Raw genomic sequence first — 23,444 nt, forward strand, 5'->3', positions numbered from 1 at the left:
GACGTGTCGGATATGGACGCTTAGAACAATCCATGGTAAGTATTTATAAATTGCGATAACAAATTTGTTCATCATATATTAGTTTTATCTGATCAAATTGTATGACTTAATGTGTAGCTGCAGAAGGAGGAAAGTTCAGAAACATCTCTTCCTGCACATGTTTTGTGGAAGGAAGCCCGTGTGGGCAAATCTGGAGTTCCTCAAGAAGAAGTTTTACACGTATACCAGAAATGTGTAAGTATAACATTTTTTCATTAATTGAATAACATTTTTATACACAAATATTTGACAAGTATACGGTATTCATCTGATTTTTCAGGAGGAGCTATCTCAGTCTTTATCTCCCGATGATACTAAGGGCATACTTAGTCGGGCATTAGATGTCCCTGAGTATTCTGGTCGGGTGAGGGGTAAGGGATTTGGAGTCACTCCGACCTCCCTGAGTATTAAAAAAGGAAAGGCTCCTAGTAATCGGGAGCTTCATGCAAGATTGGAAGCCATGCAAGCTGAGCTTGATGCATTGAGGAGAGAAAGAGAGGCTAGCGCCTCAACAGTATACAGAGATGCTTCGGACAAAAACAGTATCAACTGTACCTTTCAGCCGAACATTCCAGAGGTAATTACATATAATTGTCTTAAATTGAACTATTTGCTTAAATTATGTATTTGACATATATACACATTAACGATTTCTTGTTATTATTGGTTTTAGGGCATTTCCCATTGTCAGCTGTATTTGTCGTCACCATACTATCGGATGGTTGGCAAGGGAAAAGTGCATAACGTTAGCGGAGTATTACTCCACACTAGAGAGCTCCCTGCTGGATGTTTGAAGGTATCAGTTGATATTGCAGTTGAGCCGAATGCAGCATTACCATATCCTAGCGATGATTCGGATGCAACAACGGTGCACGAAGCAGTAGGTTCGTTTGTTGCATGGCCGACAAACCTCATATGCGTAGGATATGAGGTATGCTTAAAACTTATGTTAACTTTAATGTGTATATTCAAAGTTTAAAATTTATGCTTAAAATTTTACTTACATATTTTCCTTGGTTATGTTAAATAGACTCCCACAAAATCCAAATCAAAAGATAATGCGATTCCACGGCATACCGAGTCCACGGTTTCAAGAAAAGAGGTAATATACAATTATATGACATATATTCATGGAAGTTGTTACATTCTTAATTTGATCTAACTATTTATATGACATGTAGCTTCAAGAAAATGAGGTTAGCAATGCCTCCGCACAACAAAAAAAGGAGGTTAGCAACGCCTCCGCACGGGTAAAAAGTTCTGGTGCTAAGAAGACCGTAGCTAGGAAAAAAACTGCCACCAAGTATAGGTCGTGCCTCAGGACATTTCTAGAGATGACCGATATACCGACCGGAGGTGTTCGGACCCTACATATGGAGGTAGGGATTTTCGGCTTTGATTACGACCAAATGATTGGTAATGAAGACTTCATGCAAGTTTTTAGTCATGAAGAAATCGGCGTCAACGTTGTCAATACATATATTAGGTAAATCCAGTCTACTTTGTTTTATTAATTAAACAACTTATGTTAATGATGTTTACTTTATGTTAATCCGGTTTACTTTATGTTTCAAAAGAGGTGTTAATGATGTTTTTATATTAGGTTTTTGTATGACAAATTGATGCGCCCCAATGGTTTGGACGTGTCATTCGGATTCTTAGCACCCGCGACCGTCAACTTAGTTTTAATCTTAAATAGACCGGATACCGTGACGGAGTACGTTCTTCGGATCCTCATGGACAATAAAGATGCGGAGAAGTTGTTTTTTATACCGTTTAATACCGGGTTAGCATTTCATTCTAAATTCATCTATTATAATTATTTTCCAAGTTACCATCTAACATTTGCCTAATCATTACAGTGGACATTGGTTGTTGCTCGCAATCAATCCTATCCGAGAAATTGTGTATTATCTTGACTCGTTAGGAAATGATTGGACAACATACCCGGATATGAAGGTCCTAATTGACACGTAAGTGAGAATGTTCAAAAAATTTCTTAGTTTATGTGAATTGTTCTAATTGCTTCATTTTTATTTTATTAGCGTCCTACAAGCTTTTCGGGCCCAACGAGTTATCCAAACCTCAAGGAGGGGCGCCAACTCCATTACATGGATTAAAGTGGCGGTATATTTTTAATTACCACATTTTTTATTATATTAGTGATGACACTTGATAAAACTTAGGATTTATAATCCATATTTTTTTTTTCATATGTAGTGTCCTCAACAACGTAATCAAATAGATTGCGGGTATTTCATGTTGAGGTTTATGCGAGATACTCTTGCTTTGGGCCAATTAAAGATTCCCACCGATGTATGTATTTCTAACTTATGAGTTATTTTTATATTTACACATATCTCATATAATTAAATAGTTGGAATTAATTCAAAATATGTTATATTATTATGTAGTACTTTGAGGAATTCAAGTGTGCATTTTATACAAAGGATCAAGTGGACGAAATCAAAGAGGAGTGGTGTCAATTCATGTTAGAGCTCAATGTTTGTTCATAAATTTGTGTAATTAATGTGTACATTTGTAGTATATGTAATGACTTGTAAATGTGTACATAAATTTGTATATATTTTGATACATTTAAGGCAAAATTGGTTTGAATTGGTATATATATATATTTGTTAGCCAAAAATTGGTAGAAAAAAGGCCAAAATGGCATATATAAAATGTGATAATTGTCTGTCAAAATCTGGTTGAAAACAGGTAGAAATTCTGGTTTATAAACCTGGAAAAAATGTGGTTTAAAACAAAAGCTTCAAAAATTTCGTATACCTTAGACAGCGCTTTTGTAAAAAGCGCTGTCTAAGGGGGGGATTAGAAAGCGCTTTAGGCAAAAGCGCTGTCTAAGGGGGGGGCTTAGACAGCGCTTTTTGAAAAGCGCTGTCTAAGGTATACCTAAAAAAATTAAAATAGGAGGGTCTTAGAAAGCGCTTTTGGCCAAAGCGCTGTCTAAGGGGTGGGGCTTAGACAGCGCTTTTCAAAAGCGCTGTCTAAGGTATACCTAAAAAATTTAAAATAAGAGGGTCTTATAAAGCGCTTTTGGCCAAAGCGCTGTCTAAGGGGGGGGGGCTTAGACAGCGCTTTTAAGATTTAAAAAAGCGCTGTCTAAACCTTTAGCAGCGGAGGTTTAGACAGCGCTTTAAAGCGCTGTCTAAGGCTAAAAAAAGCGCTGTCTAAGGTCTTGTTTGTTGTAGTGTTTGTGTGGTGTGTTTTGATCTTTTTGTTATTGTGTAGAAATTCCCACAATCCACCAAAATGGATACACAAAGCAAAGAAGATGAGTTTATGCATGTTCGCTAAGCGATCATCTAGAGAGGCCAAGGAAAGCTCACTCAGCGAGCCTAAAGCAAAACAGGGGCATAGAAATTCAAAGTTTAGAATTTAGCTCTCTCGCTAAGCAAGAGTCAATGAGCTTTAAGCGAGAGTTGGCAGAAATTTTCAACATTCAGAAATCATCACTTTTGCTAAGCGAGCCTTAGAGAAGTTCAAGCAAAGAGAAACAGAAAGTTTGGAAAATCAAAATTCACCACTTTTACTAAGCGAGCAGTAGCGAGCCACCAGCGAAGAGAAACAAAATGTTTTCAGAATCAGAATTCAGCATTTTCGCTTAGCAAGGGGTAGCGAGATGGCTCGCTTAGTGAGGCATATTTCGCTAATCTAAGAGAAATGGTTCAGAAAAGGCGGTTTAAGAAACCTTCATGGAGAAGTAAAGTCATTTTGCTAAGCGAGGCAGCAGTTTGCTAAGCGAAGACAACAAAAACCAAATCTATAAATAGGGGCAGAAACATAACATTTGGGATCATCTTGTTTTTAAGTATTGTAATAGCATAAAATAGAAAATAAGAGAGGGAGATTGAAGGATACAAGTGGGATACACGACAATTCTCGGGAAATCACTATTGAGGCTCATTCATCTCAATTCCTCCATTTCGCATCATCCTACCTAATGATGGATATCTAACTCTCCTTTCTTATTGGGATTCGATGTAATCCATCGAACCGAATGTATATTTATTGATCATGATATTATTTAATCCAGTTATTTATAATTATCAATGTTATCTTTGTTTTTACCGATTAAATTCACTGGTTAGAATTGTTATTGAAAAATACTTTCAAATCTTGATATATGATAACATTTATTAAACTCTAATTACTAGATATAGATTTAGAGTTCAATATTCACTCAAAGTATCAAGTTTTAATGCTACTTGATTATTTAATAGATTGATAGATCATCGACTAAACAATCCGGTAGAAATCTCAGCAGGAGTTTAGACATAAACATTGTTATGAGTAATGCATGAAGATAATAATGAATATATATGTTATATATATATAAGAATGATCAATGAATACATACGCATTCGGTGGATGAAACATATTCCCAACAAGTTCTCTTACCTGTGAAACTCTTTTTTTATCAAATACCGTCTTATATTTCATTACTTTTCCAATTAAAATAACTTATGATTTCGTACTGAAAACCTATTAACTTTTGAACGGTTGTGATATCGCATCAATCCCTGTGGATACGATAAAACAAATACTTACTTTAGATTATGGAACATCAAGTGTCTCACCCTTATTCCTACCTTAACATTTGAGCCAGAGCAACTAAATTTAAAGCTCAAAGTACTACCCTAAAACCTCATATACGAGTTTCTAGATAGTGATCTTAACTAAGTAGTCATAATAAATGTTGATCTAGGTAGAGACAAAACTGATAAAATCCTTGTTATTTTAAAAATATCTCCAAAGGAAATAGGATACACAATTAATGATCCCAATGGAATCAATCCCTATGTATGTATGCACAAGATCCTACTTTAAGAGGATTCCAAAACCTTAAGAGAACACTAGAGGAGGATGGACCTCAACATGAGTGAAGTAGTAAATAAAGAAGTATTGAAGCTTCTTGACGTTGGGATTATCTACCTTAAGTTTGATAGTAAATGGGTTAGTCTGGTACACGTGGTACCAAATAAATGTGGGATGATAGTGGTAAAGAACGATAAAAGAGACTCTGCAGCCACACATATAGTAACGGGATGAAGAATGTGTATTGATTATAAAAATATGAATAAAGCCACTAGGAAGGATTACTTGTGTAGTTGAGAATGTTTTCAAACTACTTGCTTGCGTTCTGATTTAACTTGACAAATGGATCAAAAGGGGTTTTCATAGGTTTGGAGCAAAGTAGGCAAGTGTCCTTCAACTAGTCTAAGTAATACTTCCTTTGACAAATGCTAATTCTAGTTTTAGAATAATAAAATTCTATTCCTAGGAAGTACTTTAGCTTGCCAAGATCTTTGATTTTAAATTTACCATCAAGTGTGGTCTTTACTCTGTCAATTTCATCCACGGAGTTTCCAGCCAAGATGATATCATTCACATACACTAGCAATACAGCGAAATGTGAACCATTGTGAAGTGTGAATAAGGAATAATCTGAACTAGGTTGCTTATATCCTTGATTGACCAAGAAGCCTGATAACTTTCATGCCTTTTTCTGTAGTCTTCCTTAAACCACAAAGACATTTCAACAATTTGCATACTTGATTTGGCTTTGGCCTAGTAATAACTTGTAGCATTAGCATGTACACATATTCATGTAAATCTCCATTTAAAAATGCACTAATTAGATTCAATTGGTACAAGTGCCATGAAATTATGGATGTCAATTCAAGTAGTGTCCTCACAGTAGTGATATTTTCAACATGTGAAAATGTATAAAAAATATAAAGCCCTTTTATCTGATTGTAACATTTGACTACTAGTTTAGCCTTGTACCTCTCTGTCGTCCCATTTACTTTGTGCTTCACCTTATAAACCCATTTGCTACTTAGAATTGATACTAGGTGGAGGATCAACAAAAATCCAAGTTTTGTTGTGCTTCAAGGCATCTAGTTCAGAGTTCATTTCCTTGATCCAACAGTCATACTTGCTTGCTTCTTGGTAACTATCTGGCTCATAAAAAGTTGTAATGGACAAATAAAAATGTTGTTGTGAAGTAGAGATATTATTTAATAAATGAAAATTCTTAATAGGATATATCACACCTTAAGAATTATGGTGTTGATTTCTTTGAAAAACTGCATATGAAGTTCGACAAGTGACTAGGCTTTTGGGTATATCTAGTGGATATTCTCAACATTTGTGGTTCAGGTACGAAATCATTTTATAACTCTGTCTCTTTATGTCAAGTGTTAGAATGTGTTCGTATAGTAAGATATGTGACTTGGATGTGGTCATGACTAATTTTTATGGCAGGTTCAGGTTCAACATCATGATTAGAGTGTTATGTTCAAAGAAAGGGTAGTTTTCGGTTGTTAATACCTTAGGATTGGCATTAATTTTGTAAAACAAATAATGTAATCACCTCTGTTGTTTTAATATGTTGGGTTGAAGAAGTTCAACATCTGGACCAACATGTCATGTACGATGTCACGACATCATGCCTGTGATATCGCACATGTGTAGAAAACTGAATTAATTAATTCAGGTATATATTCTGGGATTAGTGAGGAAATTTGGTGAATATCCTAACTTCCTTATGGAGGTCTTAAAGACTCAATCAGAATATATAGGCTCTAAATATGGAGATATTTTGGGAACTAAAAGATTGAAGACCTTGATTGTAGCAGAAGTTTCTGCTGACTTTGTAACAGCAAAGAAGAAGTTTGTTGCGATTTCTGAAGGCCCAAATCCAGTTAGGTGCTTAGGATATAAATAGCATATTGTAACCTAGTTTTAGTAAGCCTCGTAGAATGAAAAATTAGGGGGGTGTGTGAGGTAAACCTCCCAACCTGTGGGAAGGTTACCATGTGTTTCTCAGTGTTCAAAGCTGAGAGTATTTGTAACTCAAAGCCTGTAGGTAAGAGTTGTTATGATCTTGAACGAAGCTGTGAAGCAAGTTCAAGTTTTTTAGCATTACATTGTATTTGTAGTGATAGGAATGGAAACTGGAGGTTTCTATCTAGGAGTTCCTAGGTATATATTGCATTGGGTAGGGATTAAGTGAAGAGTTGTAAACGGGGGAGTTTAACTCTGAATTAATACTGCTGATAGTGGATCTTCTTCCTGGCTTGGTATGCCCCCAGAGTAGGTGATGTTGCACCGAACTGGGTTAACAAATTCCTGTGTTTGTTTTCCTTCTGCATGTTATAATCCTGGCTGCCATAACTTAGCTTGTATTTCAGTCTGCTTATCAAAATAATAACAGACTTGGTACATAGCATTCTGTTTGAGTGTCAATCAGAATGTTTTGACATTCATCATTGACAGCATATACTGAATAATAGGCATGTTGGTTTTTCTGCTTCAGTTCAGTATTTATTTCAGTCTGTTCTTCAAGAGGATAACAGACCTGGCCAAAGGATCATTGTGAAACTGTCAAACTGGATGTCTTGACAGTTATTCCTGTAGGATGGTACTGAAGTAGAGACTGGTTGGTCTTTTACAGTACAACATTTAGCACAACCTGTTTTCAAAAACATAACAGAATCAGCATGAGGTATATGCTCTGGCTGTCAAGCTGAATGTTGTGACATTCATTCCTGACAGCATGTGCTAAATTGTAGGATGATTAGTTTTTCTATTTCAGTAATTTTCTCAGGCTATTCTTCAGGAATCCAACAGCTGAGCTAAAATCCAGGAAACTAACAACTAAGCTACAATTAATGAACCTAACAAATAGCCTATTTGTTAGCACCCTAATAAGTGGAAATTAGTTTAACTTGTTCAACCTTTATTTTAGGAAATACAAGGACAAGGCCAGCAAACTGGAATGATGTAGCAGATGAGGTTCAAATCACTATTGAGACATCTTGCTGATAACTGTGCAGGAAAATAACAGAAGTGAGTGCTATGGTTGATCTCTGCTGAGCCTTTCTACCAGATAGACAGAACTGGGTGTTCTTCCATACTATGGTAATACAGGAGCAGATGTAGTGACATCTGTAAATGTGTGCACATTAGTACTGGATGTTAAGTGTATATATATCTTGCTGTATTAGTGACAATGTTGGATCAGATGTCATGACATGGAGTAGAACATCTGAAATCTGACAAACCAGAATTTCAATTGGTATCAGAGCGGGCATCCTGTTCTGTTTCTGGATGAGATCCATGGGTGATACTTTCTGGTAAATTGCAAGGAGTTATGCTAGTACTGATGTTGGAACCTGTGGAAGGTTCTGTGATTTCCCTGAATGGTCCCTTGAAGTAGGTGGATGGACTATTCATGGCAGGAACTGTGGGTACCTGTCTCTGGAGGTTGGCAATTGGCCTTTGTGTGGGACAGCTGTGCTAGTTTTGAATCATATTCAAACTTGGTATGTTCTTGGAGGCTGATCTGGTGAAGTGTGTGTTCATAGGTTGAGTTGTATTATGATTTCCGCTGCATAATACCTGGCAAAACTCAAACTCTGATGTAGTTTCCCCTCATGTGGATGAAAGGCTGTTGTATTCAAGATTTCATCATAACCTACTGAAGATGTCAAAGATACTTGAGTCTCCTCAAGTCCACTCATCATGACGTTCTCACTTCAGGATGGTAAGAATCACTTGATCACTGATTCTTTTACTCTCTTGGGTAGTGTATATGAAGACCTTGAAGATTTTCAAGGAGGGTTTGTTCCAAGGAGGTGGAACTAATGTTCTATGTGATGTTAGAACATGTTGTTCAACAAGTATGCAGCTACTGGTTGAAGAGCAGATGTTTTTAGGTGTCAAACAAAGGGATATTTTTGTTTGGAACCTACTCCTGACCTGGAAGAGGAGACATCTGTGTGTGCTAAGTTGACAAGGGTAGGGTCAACTGTGTGTGTGCTCAAGAAGGTCACTTTTAGATGTCTGATCTCTAGAAGTGGAGCTGGTTGAGATGTGACATTGTGAAATTTCCTGCTGGTTGTCTTATTCTTGTAGATTGATCAGGGTTGGATAGTTGTTCCCTGAAGTACTATGTTGTGTTGGAAGACATGTCCCCTGGATGTTAGAAGTCAATAATGGGATAACCTGATTGCTATTTCATTTAAGAGGATTGGGACCATGAATCTTGTTATTCAAACACCACGCTCAGAAGTGGCAGTTCTTTCAAGGAGTGAGAATATGAAGATTCAGAGGTTGGTTGAGGTAGTATGCTCTGGCAATGCATATCTACTATTGACTGGTGTCTTTTTTTTGGTACTTATGGTCAGCTGGAGTCTGATTGGTGTGATTGGAGTATGTATAGGTATAACTCATAGAGTTAGTTGCCACTAGTAGGGATGGTGTATGTCATGTTGAGACCCTTGTGTACAATGCATGGATATTGGTGTGGAGTTTCCATGATTGTTAATTTGAGGGGGAGTTTTGGTTAACCTCCTCACGTTTGGTCAGCCTAGGGTCTGGTTGGCTGTTGACTTGTGTCACATGGGTTCTGGTTGTTATGTGACACATTTGCAAGGAAGGATTCATCTCTCTCATTCCTAAGGGTGAATCTAATCTGGAAAGATTCTCAAAACTGTTGAGGTGCTCGCAAGTAGAAGATGTTGACACAAGAAGAGTATTTTCAAAGTATTCTTATGGTGGAAGTATCTGAAAGGATAATTGGGAAAGGATTTAAGATCAATGTCTACTTGGGCCAAGTACAAGTATTTAATTGATTATCCTTGGAGCTCAAGATAACTGATGTTCTTAAAGATGTTGGAACATCTCTTCTTCAAGACCCTGTGCAGAATCACAGGAAGGATAGTACATTGGTTTATGATCTATCTCTTTGGTGGCAGCAAAAGCATATGATCTCTGAAAAGGTTTCCTGGCAAGAAACATGTTCAGCCTTGATGTGTACAAGAAGAAGAAGACATCATAGTCTTGATGGTGGTTACTTGGATCAGTTTATTTCTGATCTAGGTAAGGAAGTGCATTGGCTAATGCACACTATGGAGTTAAGAATAAGTGGCAACATTCTTGACATCATGGAAACAACCTTGCTTTAGGAAGTGGAATCCTTTGTATAGCTGAAGGGGTAGTTTCTAACTGGTCCTTCTGAAGACTCATGCATCAGAGTGTCTGATGTCTTTGGAGAAGAAGCAGGGATTCACCAAGGTGTGAGCTTGGATGACTTAACTGCAAACCTGCAGGATGGAGGTTGTTTACTCAAACTTGGTTCCACAATCAAGTCTATGAGAGCATTGAACTCTTGTTCTGTGTAGGGAGGAAGTTCTTTCAAGTGGCAGAAGAAGGAGCTGAATTCAACAGCTAGATGTTAAAACACAATGTTGTCACATTTGGTTCAACATCAGAATCTTAGTTGGTGAAGTGGCACATCAACTTAAGATAGAAAGGTCTACAAAGTTGTAGATTGGGTACTTCAAAAAGAGCGTTCTCATTGCAGTTCTTTGGAGTTGCTGGATGGAGAAGATGTTACATGTCCATGTCTTAGAGAATCTAAGTCTTGTTTAGCATATAGCTTGAAGTTCAAGTCTCACTTGGAAGGTCAGAATATCTTTGGGAGAAGTCTGATAAACGTGGAGAGGTCAATAAGTGACATTTGACTTTTTCATATGAGGATTCATGAAGGAGGTAATCAACCAGTGGCATTTGGTCTATCTCAGAAGTGAGTTCGAAGAATCAAGATGATCAACTTATGGCAGCTGATTATCCTTGAGGAAAGTCTAAGACAAATTACTTTTGAGCAGAAAAGTAGTAAGTTGAAGACAAAAGAAGGTGTTTTCTATTTCATCTCTTGGAGCTTGTGGTAGGAGTTCATTTGGATAAAGCTGAGCTATCTATGGAAGACTATCTCTTGATATGAGATGAGAATGTATCTGTCCCAAGTTGTGTATGGGTTCATTTGGATCAAGCTGGTGACTCAGTGATATCTGAAGATTATCAGAGGGGGTCCTTTGTTATATTGTGAAAGATGTCCTAACTTATGTTAGAACATTTTGTGAAGTGGCTTTCTGTTCTGGTTAGAAGAGAGATTGACACAGAGTGTGGATGTGTTTAGCAAAGAAGGTTGAACAGAGGGAGTGCTCTTGAAGACATGAAGATGTGTCTTATGTTTTCCATTCATCAGGTGGTCTGAGTTCTCTTTGAATCAGGAAGTATGTGAAGGTCCAAATTTGGGGTGTTGGATGTGTTCATGTGTGATCTCCAAGTTTCAAGAGGAGAGTTGGTTGTTCATGACAGGGGGAGTTCTGTCGTTGCGCTGCAAGTAATCATCAAGCTTGTGGTCTATGTGCTCTCAGATAACTGGGTATGACACCTTGGTAGTTATTGGGATGATGTGGTGTATGTCAAGGTTGAGTGAGCAGAAGAATGTCTGACCGGATGTCATGACATTGCCTTGGACAATACTGTTATTTCCTTCTGAATCTTACAGTCATGGGGAAATATGGATGTGACGGGTCTAATTATGATATATTAGAATAAGCCTGAGTGTTACAGTTGTGTGGTACAGGGGGAGTAACCACCTACTGGTGTTTGTGATTTTGGCTTTAGTGGTGCCAGATGTCAAGTTTCTACTGGAGGTACGAAAGTGGTCTTAGGAAATGTTGATAGGAAGAATACATGAAGAATGCAGGAAAAAGCCGCGTTGAATGTTAAGACATCGCGTGCAACGTGTCTGACTGCATATATGGAATAGTCTCCATGCACTGGAACTGTTGTTTTGGAAAAGAAACAGTCAAGAGCTATAAAAGATATTCAAAGATAGTGTGAGATTTTGTTGGTGATTCTCTGACTGTTTCTCAGCAAATATTAATGAATCTTGACCAATCATTTATTCCTACCGTTAATTCCTAAGCACGGGCTGGACTATTTAAAGGATGTAACAGCACTCTTCTTCTCACAAGAGAAACATTCCATTCCCTCTAAACCATATGGTATGTTAAGGTTTGGGCAAACTGCGCCTGGATCTGGTTTTGTGAAGGGTTCATTTACAAATGTTTAGCTAAAAAGGGGGAGAGAAATATTGTCCTGAGAATGTACCAGAAGCAAGCAAAATATGGTAGCAAGCAGAAGTTGGCTTCAGGCACTAAAGTCACTAACTGTGTATATCACTTGTGTCTTGTGATCTGAGTTAAGAGGACAGTTGTGTCTTGTGATCTGAGTTACATTATCTATGTACTCAGTATTACATATTCTTCAGGAAGCTCTACTGTTGAGGGGAAGGATTTTGATGCAACTGATTCTTGTACTTCTACTTCCTCATGTACACCAACTTTGGTGTTTGTGGTGGTGGAGATAATGACAGAGAGGAAGTACATACCCAAACTGGGATGTAGTGTCTAGTGTAATGGTTATTTGTTTTAGCTAAAATTTGCCAAAGGGGGAGATTGTTAATACCTTAGGATTGACATTAATTTTGTAAAACAAATAATGTAATCACCTCTGTTGTTTTAATATGTTGGGTTGAAGAAGTTCAACATCTGGACCAACATGTCATGTACGATGTCACGACATCATGCCTGTGACATCGCACATGTGTAGAAAACTGAATTAATTAATTCAGGTATATATTCTGGGATTAGTGAGGATATTTGCTGAATATCCTAACTTCCTTGTGGAAGTCTTAAAGACTCAATCAGAATATATAGGCTCTAAATATGGAGATATATATGGAGATATTTTGGGAACTAAAAGATTGAAGACCTTGATTGTAGCAGAAGTTTCTGCTGACTTTGTAACAGCAAAGAAGAAGTTTGCTGCGATTTCTGAAGGCCCAAATCCAGTTGGGTGCTTAGGTTATAAATAGCATATTGTAACCTAGTTTTAGTAAGCCTCATAGAATGAAAAATTAGGGGTGTGTGTGAGGTAAACCTCCCAACCTGTGGGAAGGTTACCATGTGTTTCTCAGTGTTCAAAGCTGAGAGTATTTGTAACTCAAAGCCTGTAGGTAAGAGTTGTTATGATCTTGAACGAAGTTGTGAAGCAAGTTCAAGTTGTTTAGCATTACATTGTATTTGTAGTGATAGGAATGGAAACTGGAGGTTTCTATCTAGGAGTTCCTAGGTATAGATTGCATTGAGTAGGGATTAAGTGAAGAGTTGTAAACGGGGGAGTTTAACTCTGAATTAATACTGCTGATAGTGGATCTTCTTCCTGGCTTGGTATGCCCCCAGAGTAGGTGATGTTGCACTGAACTGTGTTAACAAATTCCTGTGTTTGTTTTCCTTCTGCATGTTATAATCCTGGATGCCATAACTCAGCTTGTATTTCAGTCTGCTTATCAAGATAATAACAGACTTTGTACATAGCATTCTGTTTGAGTGTCAATCAGAATGTTTTGACATTCATCATTGACAGCATATATTGAATAATAGGCATGTTGGTTTTTCTGCTCCAGTTCAGTATTTATTTCAGTCTGTTCTTCAAGAGGATAACAGACCTGGCCAAAGGATCATTGTGAAACTGTCAAACTGGATGTCTTGACAGTTATTCCTGTAGGATGGTACTGAAGTAGAGACTGGTTGGTCTTTTACAGTACAACATTTAGCACAACCTGTTTTCAAAAACATAACAGAATCAACATGAGGTATATGCTCTGGCTGTCAAACTGAATGTTGTGACATTTATTCCTGACAGCATGTGCTAAATTGTAGGATGATTAGTTTTTCTGTTTCAGTAATTTTCTCAGGCTATTCTTCAGGAATCCAACAGCTGAGCTAAAATCCAGGAAACTAACAACTAAGCTACAATTAATGAACCTAACAAATAGCCTATTTGTTAGCACCCTAATAAGTGGAAATTAGTTTAACTTGTTCAACCTTTATTTTAGGAAATACAAGGACAAGGCCAGCAAACTGGAATGATGTAGCAGATGAGGTTCAAATCACTATTGAGACATCTTGCTGATAACTGTGCAGGAAAATAACAGAAGTGAGTGCTATGGTTGATCTCTGCTGAGCCTTTCTACCAGATAGACAGAGCTGGGTGTTCTTCCATACTATGGTAATACAGGAGCAGATGTAGTGACATCTGTAAATGTGTGCACATTAGTAGTGGATGTTAAGTGTATAGATATCTTGCTGTATTAGTGACAATGTTGGATCAGATGTCATGACGTGGAGTAGAACATCTGAAATCTGACAAACCAGAATTTCAAATATGGTAAAATATGATCATGATGAGTAATATGTCTAGAAAGGAGTATGGTGTTGGAATTTAGGTATAGGATTATAACGCCTTTGACATTTTTCTTGTATCCCAAGAGAATTTATTTTCTGACTATAGAATCCAACCTAGTTCTATGATTTTGTAGAGTAGAAGCATAACATAGTGATCCAAGAACTTTTAATTCATTGATATCATGATCACTTCCAAATCTATGAAAAAAATGTGACTTATTTTGAAGTAAAGGACTAGGAATATGGTTAATGAGATAAGTGACACGAAGAACTACATATGACCACATCTGTTTTGGTAATTTTGATTGAACAAGTAAAGCTCTCCCCACATTTAAAATGTGTTTGATGCTTCCTTTCCACTCTGACATTTTGTTGGGGAGTCTTAACACAACTAGTTCGGTGATGTATGCCTTTTGAAGAATGAAAATCAAACATAGAAAACTCATGACCAATATTCATCCTAACAATCTTAACTTTGCAATTGTATTGAATTTCTGTCATAAGTATGAAAATTTTAATAAGATTGGTAACTTCAAATTTTTAGTTGCAAAAGATAATCCAATTGAATTGACTGTAATCATCAAGTGCATTGAAGAAATATTTATGACCATGAAGGAATTGAATAAAAAATGGACCCTAGAATGTCAAAATGAATCAATCGTAACATTTACTAGCTTTATTATCACTAAGATGAAAAGGAATTTTTATATGTTTGGCATAAAACATATGTCACAAACAACATTTTTATCTACATTTACAAAGGAAAAATGCTTGTGTAGGCTAAGTAATCTCCTATTGGATAAGATGCCTAATCTGAAATTCCTTAAGGTTTCTTTAGGTAGGTAGGTTAAGATTAAACTTTAGATGATGATGTGTTGGCTTGAGGTGAGGCTTGTATGGTGGAAAGGTAATACAGTCCTTCAACCAAATCAATTGAACCAATCATCTTCAAGCTCCTCTTTTCTTGAATTAAACACTTGGCATTATTAAAAATCACTATACAATCAAGATCGAAGTACAATTTTGTCACTGACAGTAAGTTCATGTTAAACTCAGGCACAAAAAGCACATCTTGTGCAGTGAAACCTAGTGAAAATGTTACAGTTCCTGAGTATCTTGCCATTTTCATATGGCCATTCAACAATCCAATGTTGATTGGGATTATCTGCTTTCATGAATCAATTTTTTTTATTGAGGAACATATGTGGTCACTTGCACCCGAGTCTGCAATCCATGATCCAATATTCAAGTGATTCAAACAGTGAGATATTCTAGATATACCTGAAGTGATGTGTGGATTGGCATATGATCCCATGTTTACTTTGCTAGAGGAAGCACCAAGATTTCCAACAATGCTTAATGAATGGAGCAAATTCACAAGTTGATCATATAGATCTTTAGTGAAGCTATATGAGTCATTTCTTTTGAAACTTTTTGAATCAATAACATCCTCCCTTACTTCATCAATTAAAACGAATAGAGATTAGCCATAATAGTATTATTATGAAAATTATGAGGAAATCCATGCTTCCTATAGCATGTGTCAATTGTGTGTCCATTCCTGCCACAATGAGTGCAAGTATTCTTGTTACTAGGAATGAACGAAAAGCCTTTTCCACGACCTCTACCTTGTGACTTCTTGTAATATGCAAAGTTGAAGATAATCTTTGACTCGTCAGAAACTAAAATCTTGAATTTCCTTTCATGTTGAATCACCATAGAGAAAATCTTATTGAGATTAGGTAATGGATTTATCAACAAAATCTGAGAACGAACTAGATCAAAAATGTCATTCAACCCAGTGGGAAAACATATTGAACCTGTGATCTCATGTATATGTTAGAATTACTCAGACATGGGATGCAAACACAATGGCTAGGAGAAGCACATATAGGTGTAGGGAGATAAGCTTCAAGTTTTTTCTAACAAACTTTCAAGGCAATAAAAAATTCAGAAATAGAACGCGAGTCATGCTTCAGGCCAAAAATTTCACAATCTAACTCGGAAATTTGAATGTAATCTCCTTGTGAGAATCATTCTTTGAGTTCGTTTGATACTTTAATGGAATTCTCAAGGAAAACAATGTTATGCGCGATTGATCCTTCAACTAAATTCACGATCCTTGAGTGAACAACCATGTTACAATGATTCCAAGCCTTGAAACTTAGGTCAAACTCAACCAGTACAAAAATTAAACCATCAACAAAATCAAATTTACTTTTCCCACCAAGAGCACGTCGCATGGATCTCACTTATGCAATATAGTTAAAGTGAGTTAGAACCTGTGTAACTGAAACTGAAGATGGAACATCTTAAGGAGGCACATAGTTCACATTTCCAGGTTGTTGAGAGGTGTATTGGACCAAAGAGACCAGAGATGTGGTGTTTCCACCACCATTGATGACAGCATTAGCTCCCTGAACATTCGTGAATGTTAAAAACAAGAATAAAATGAGGAAGGAGATGTACAATAGAGCTCAAAAGAGCAATGATATCACCATGATGAAACCAAAAGAAAATCTACTAAAACAAATGAAGTTATCTCATTGAGTAAAAAAAGTTAGTTACATGATATATAAAGTTAGTTTCTAACAAATCTCAACGAACTAACTATAATTTGTAAGTAATTCTTTAGTGTGTAAAATTCCTCTATAGTTAGTGTACACTTAGCAAAAGTGAACCACATCATGAAGATATTAGTTAATTTGCCACGAAAATTAGCTAATTCAACAATATAATATGCTTTTTACTTTCAAATACTTTTAAAATTATTGTTAACCGTAACTCAATCTTACAATCGTCTAATATTTATCTCTTTTATAAATTTGATATTTATTTATTTTGTTATATTTAATTAATATTTATTTTATTTTTAAATCTTTTATTTATTTATTATTATATACTTTTTACCATTTATATGTTTGAAATATAAAAAGTTAGCTTTTACATTTTAACTTTGTAGGCCGCATCAATAAATGAATTTCGTTTGAAAATTATTCTTTAGTTTGTACCTTGCAATTTTTTCTATAAATTTATGGATTTTCTTAAAAGTTATTTGAAATAGCTTTTAAGACTATAGTTTCCGGTTTGTTATTTTTTTATATATATTTTTCCCTTAAATTAAAAAAAAAAACCTCATTTTTATTTTATTTATTTTATTATTATTCAAAGTAAAATAAAATTTCAATAGAATTTATTGTAGAATTCTAGACAATAAATTTATTTTTATTATTATTTTAGATTAATATATCTGAATTCAAAATTACAATGCTATTAATTTATGTATTTTGTTAAATTTTATTAGAAAATTTATCTATAAACATTTAATATGTTTGGTGTTATGTTTAATTTTTCTGATATACTTAAAATATTTTGCATGTGTTATTAATACGTTCATTTTTATCAAATATTAATAATATTTTATAAAAGATAATAGAATTATTAATTTTTTAATTAAGAATGCCATTTTATCTCATTTTACATTTATTAGCTATTGTAACCCATAATTTATTAAATATTCAAATTAATTTATCAATTATTAGTCACCAAATATAAGTTATCAATTATAAACTATAAACTATCAACTATCAGTAATCAAGTAATAAAATATATATTACTCCCTCCATCTCAAAATAAGTTTTGCATTTTGAAAAATTATTTATAACAAAATACTTGTCACTTTAACTTAGAAATGCAATTTTAATTTTTATCTTTCAATTATACCCTCTAATTAATATTTTTAATTTATTGGTTTTTTAACTTTACATTAATGTTAACTCGAATACACTAATGATTGATAAAGTTAATTTAGTAAAATCAATATTCTCTCTTTCATTTATTTTATTTTCTTAATCTATGTGAAAGTGTTAAGCATGATACTTATTTTGGGATGGACTGAGTAACATCTAACTTATCAACTATTAACTATTAGTATATTTGTATGTTCTAAATATTTTATTTTTTACTCATGTTCTATATATTAAGTTTATTACAGTTATCTCTGAAAATATGATTATGTTGACTAAATTAAAGAAATAAGAAAGTTCATGAAATTTGTTAACAACACATGTTTTCTTACATATTTATTGTTTTAAAAAAAGAGAAATTATTTGTGTTCTCTTCATAACATTTATTGTAAATTTGTATTAAAAAAATGTAAATATGTTAGAATTTTTTTGGCTAAAAAAACAATTAACATGGTTGAAAATTAGGAGTGAAAATAAGCCAGTTGTCTACCATCTAACTTACAAAGATCTAGGTAAGATCAAAAAAATTTAACTGAAAAGTTTTAAGAGTTTTTAATAAACTTATTTAGTTAAAAAAATATTATAATATTGTATATTGTAGTTTGAATTAAAATATAAATTTATCAACCTTTTTAGCAACTTAAACTTATTAATCTATATTATTAACTTTTTTGTTTGCGGGTGTATGACATGAGTTGTAGTTAGGTTAGCAAAGTCGGGTTGATCTCCTTGAACTCGCTCATGTACGTCCAAAGCTCACCCTTATGTGGTAGGTGGACACGAGCCATTATAGATATATTGATACATAATTCCTCAAGCACGAGGCGTTTAGGGGTGGAATCCTTTTAGAGAAAGACCATGACATTTATACAACCCCTTGAGCATAAGGTGTGTAAAAGAGAAATGCTTTCAAGGAAGACCAAGACATTTACCCGGTCCCCTAAACACGAGACTTGTAAAGACAAAGTGATTTTAGTGAGACCAGTCATCCTTCAAATGTGGGTTTCCCCTTACGGTTGGAAATTTGACTTGTTTGTCTGTTTGAGTAATCTTTCCCCCATTGTTGGAACCCTTTTCATTTAATTTTCAAACTCTTAATTAAAGAATTTGAGTTTAGTTTTTACCTTTACTGTTTGTACTCTTGCTGAAGTTGTTCGTAAGTTTTTCTTGTTTTTGTTTTTATCTTTCACAGACATTTATTGTCTCATGCCCCCAAAGAGCATCACTTGTAGGCTTAAGAATCCACATAGGGTTCTTGCAGATACCCCACAGGGTTTCGACCGTAGGCTTAAGAGTTCTTGTAGGATTCATGTAAATAACATGTAGGGCTTTACCTGTTGGCTTAAGAGCCCATGTAGGATTCTAACATATTACCCAATAGGACCATGATGATGATGTTGAGCATGTACTTAGTTCCTAGTGCTTGTAAAATGAGATCAATTAACTCATATATTCTTATTGAATACTCGTTTATCTTTTAACTTTTGATGTGATAATTTGGTTTCTTTTACAATTCACCAAATATAACCAAATGTATGACACAAGTTCAATGTTGCTCTAATTCTACCTTAGCTCTCATCCAAGGATAGAACCTCGACATTATTTTCACACATTATCTTTATATCATATTCCAAGGCATTATGATCTCTTTCGATGATGACTCTCTGTTTCTTAGCTTAATCCATTGTCACTTTCTTTACCATTATCGCCTCCGACAGTAGCATCATTGTCTTCATCATCAGTGGTAGTCTCATATGTGTTTAACTTGAGGCTTGAATCAATTTCCAGGCCCCATGGCGGACACCGAATGTACTCATAAAAGTATATCATTGTTACTCAAATTGTGTATTACTAGGGAAGCTCATTCCATTTGTCCCTAAATTTCTCATTGGTGATCATCCATTTTTATAGTGTTTTTTATTCTTTCAGTATTTAAATCTTGTTAAAATATCATTAAAATGACTGCCCTTAATTGAACGAAATTCTTAATAGGAACAAAATCAATCTTTATTGACTGATTATGCGACATATTATTGCCAATCAGTCATCAATGTGCTATATATGCATTTAGGTATGAATATTAATGGGCATTGGAATAAAAATTTATTGATAGATTATGCGGCATATTATTGCCAATTAGTCATAAGTGTGTTATATGTGTATTAAGTATGAATATTTTTCCGTCTAAAATATAAGTAAAGGTACATAATTCCTCAAGCATGAGGCGAGCAAGGGTGACATGATTTCCTGAGTTCTATTAGAAGTCGGACTTGTACAAATTATAATATTTTTGTTGACCTATTTTAAATATGTATTTATGTGTGGATAAGAATTGAATTAACTTGCTTAATATCAACCACACTTAGTAGGACTAACTTTTTTTATAGAAGGAAACAAAATAATGTTTTAATATTTGAATCATGTTATAATTGATTTCAATTTTAATTCAATGTTACATGTGTACACTCTTAGATCCTCAGATGAATGTGATTTTGATAGAATTTTGATTTTGAATTTCATTGAAATATTCCATTAATGAGAGTTAAGTTGTAACAATGACATGACTCTTGTATTTATAGAGTTTCATGCATGCTAGCTCTTCTATGAACTCACACACATGCATGGTGTAATTGATAAATTATTATTGCAGCGTATTTCCAGCTTATTTTATTCTTGTTTTATTGTGTTTTTTTATCGTGTTGTTCTGTTTTTGTTTATTTCAGTTAATAAGGAAGTGTTAGGAAATATTGAAGTGAAAAAGACGTAAGATCGCACGTTAGAGTAAAGTCTCAGTACACAAGATGTATGGCTAACACGGCATGGCGGTGTCATCTGACACAAGTCGTGTTAGCCCTTAAATCCCCCTAGTAGTAAAAACTCGAGAAGAACATGGGTTGGTAGTGTTGTCTGACACGACCGCGTTCCTCAATACAACCCCCATGCGTGTCAGGGAACACTAGTCGTGTCAAGCACAATATATATTGTGAACTTTTGCATTTCATAACGGTTTTTCGACCTCTGGACTTCCAAAACTGCTTCTCTTCATCCATAAGTGACCATTATGATTGTTTCCTGAATTTAAGTGGATTAATTGTTGAAATCATGTGTAAATAATATCTCACTTGCTTGGAATTAGGAGAGAGTCATTTTAGATTATTTCTTATTTCATTCTAGCCTTTAGACTTAAGCTTTACAGTTGTTTCTATGCAACTTTTGCTGAAATTTTCAGATTCCCTTCATTCAAGTATTATTTTCCTTTAAGTTTATTCATCTTATTTTCATTTTATTACAATAAGGGAAAGAGAATATGGTATGTAGGCTAAAAAAGATCTTATATGGCCTGAAAGAAGGTCCAAGATAGTGTGGTCTATGAAGTCTTAAAGCTTCGTGCACAAGGAAGGTTTCAAGAAATGCAATGTTGACCACTATTATTTCTTCAAGAGATATAAGTCAATTTATATCATTATTTCACTTTATGTCTATGACAAGTTGGTAGAAGGTTCAAATATGGAGAGATAAGAAACTTAAAGATGTAGATGTCAAAGGAGTTTGACATGAAGGACTTAGCTCATGGAAAAATCATCCATAGTATGCAAATCATGAGAGATAAGCAAAAAAGAGTTTTACAATTATCTTAAGAAAAATACATTAACCTTGTTTTGAAAACATTTAACATGGGCAATGCCAAACCAGTTAGCACAACTTTAGAAAGTAATTTTTGGATATCAAAAGATTAATCACCTCTATTGGAGGAAGAAAGAAAATTTATGGCTAAAATTTCATAGGCTTCAGCCTTTGAAAATCTAATGACTGTAATGGTATGCACAAGGCCAGACATATAATGGGTGTTATTAGCAGGTTTGTATCAAATCCAAGTAAAGTTCAATAGGAAATAGTTAATTGGATTTTGAGGTATCTATGAGGCACCACCCGGAAAGGTTTCTACTTTGAAAAAGTAGAAATAAAAGTACTAGATTAATTTACGTTTATAACTGAAGAAGTGCAATTAGTTATATATTTACTATTGATACTAGAGTAGTTAGTTCGATATCGCATATACAAAATATTCTCATGTTACCCACTACATAGGTTGATTATGTAGCAAATAACAGATGCTAGCAAATAATTGATATGACTTCAAAGATATCATACATTATATATAGAAACAACAACGATCTAAACAATTGCATATATATATATATATATATATATATATATATTATATAATATATATATATATATATATATATATATATATATATATATATATATATATATATAGATATAGATATATGACATAAATTACATATAACAACAAAATATAAAAAAGTACTCGGGAACAAGATAAAGATGAAATGTGTTGGAATTTTACTATCCATGTTGCTTGACATGCATAGTGGGAAGCAGCTATGTATTCCACTTCACATAAAGACAATGCTACTACGGGTTCTTTTCTTGAGCTCCAAGCAACATATGCACCACCTAGCATAAACACATAACCAACTGTTGATTTTCTATTCTCAACATCACTACACCAACTTGAGTCGGTGTAATCCAATAGGTTACATTATTTTCTTTCATCAAATGAAGGAAATAGAATTTCATAGTCGAGAGTTCCTTTGAGATACCTTAGTATCCTCTTCGATGCTGCCAGATGTGATACCTTTGACTTTTGCATGAATTAACTCACCATACCTACACTCTATGCTAGATCAGGCCTTGTATGACAAAGGTATCTTAATGACCCAATAAGTCTTATGTACTATATTAGGTCGACAACATCTTCATCTGAGTGTTTCAACAATTGCATTCTTGGTTCAACAGATGTGGAAATCGCATTGCATTCTTCCATCTCAAATCTTTTGAGTAGTTAATTTGCATATCTTCTTTGATGCATCATCAGACCTCTACTGCTATTGTAAAATTCGATACCAAAGAAGTATGAAATGTTATGGATATAAGACATTGCAAACTCCTTGTTATGATCAGCTTTGAAGTCTTTGATCTCTTTCTTGCAGCTACCTGTTATTAACAAGTCATCGATATAGAGACACAATATAAGCAATTCATTCTTGCTTCTTCTTACAAATACTCCATGCTCGGTTGTGCACTTCACAAATTCCTTCTCCCTTAGGAAACTATCTATCTTCTTATTCCAAGCTCTTGGGGGTTGTTTGAGTCCATACAGGGCTTTATGCATCCTGTATACTTTTCTTTCTTGGCCTTGTTTCATGAATCCAACTGGTTGTGCAACATAAACTTCTTAATCTTAGGGGCCATTCAGGAATTCAAGTTTCACATCCATCTAACACATATGGCATTTGTTCATGTTTGCTACACCAACAACCAACCTGATTGTTTTGATCCTAGCAACATGTGCAAAGAATATGTCAAAGTCGATTCCTTCTTTCTGAAGAAATCCTTTCGCCACAAGTCTTGCCTTGTGTCGAGTTAATTCTCCTTTGGGATTTAACTCCACCTTGTATACCCATTTCACATTGATTTCCTTATTTCCTTGAGGAAATTC

The 23,444-nt window shown here is 34.7% G+C and overlaps 1 protein-coding gene across 1 annotated transcript; it reads left to right on the forward strand.

Annotated features, from left to right (window-relative positions):
- The first annotated feature begins 1,365 nt into the window (after positions 1 to 1,365).
- LOC127129434 (uncharacterized) lies at positions 1,366 to 20,684 on the forward strand. Its single transcript, XM_051058619.1, has 5 exons — positions 1,366 to 1,525; positions 1,643 to 1,825; positions 1,902 to 2,012; positions 2,085 to 2,134; positions 20,641 to 20,684. The coding sequence occupies exons 1-5, from the start codon at positions 1,374 to 1,376 to the stop codon at positions 20,682 to 20,684; spliced, it is 540 nt and encodes a 179-aa protein (XP_050914576.1). The 5' UTR covers positions 1,366 to 1,373.
- The last annotated feature ends 2,760 nt before the right edge of the window (positions 20,685 to 23,444 follow it).

This window comes from Lathyrus oleraceus, chromosome 3 (assembly GCF_024323335.1).
Source record: "Lathyrus oleraceus cultivar Zhongwan6 chromosome 3, CAAS_Psat_ZW6_1.0, whole genome shotgun sequence".
In the NCBI taxonomy this organism is placed as follows: domain Eukaryota; kingdom Viridiplantae; phylum Streptophyta; class Magnoliopsida; order Fabales; family Fabaceae; genus Lathyrus; species Lathyrus oleraceus.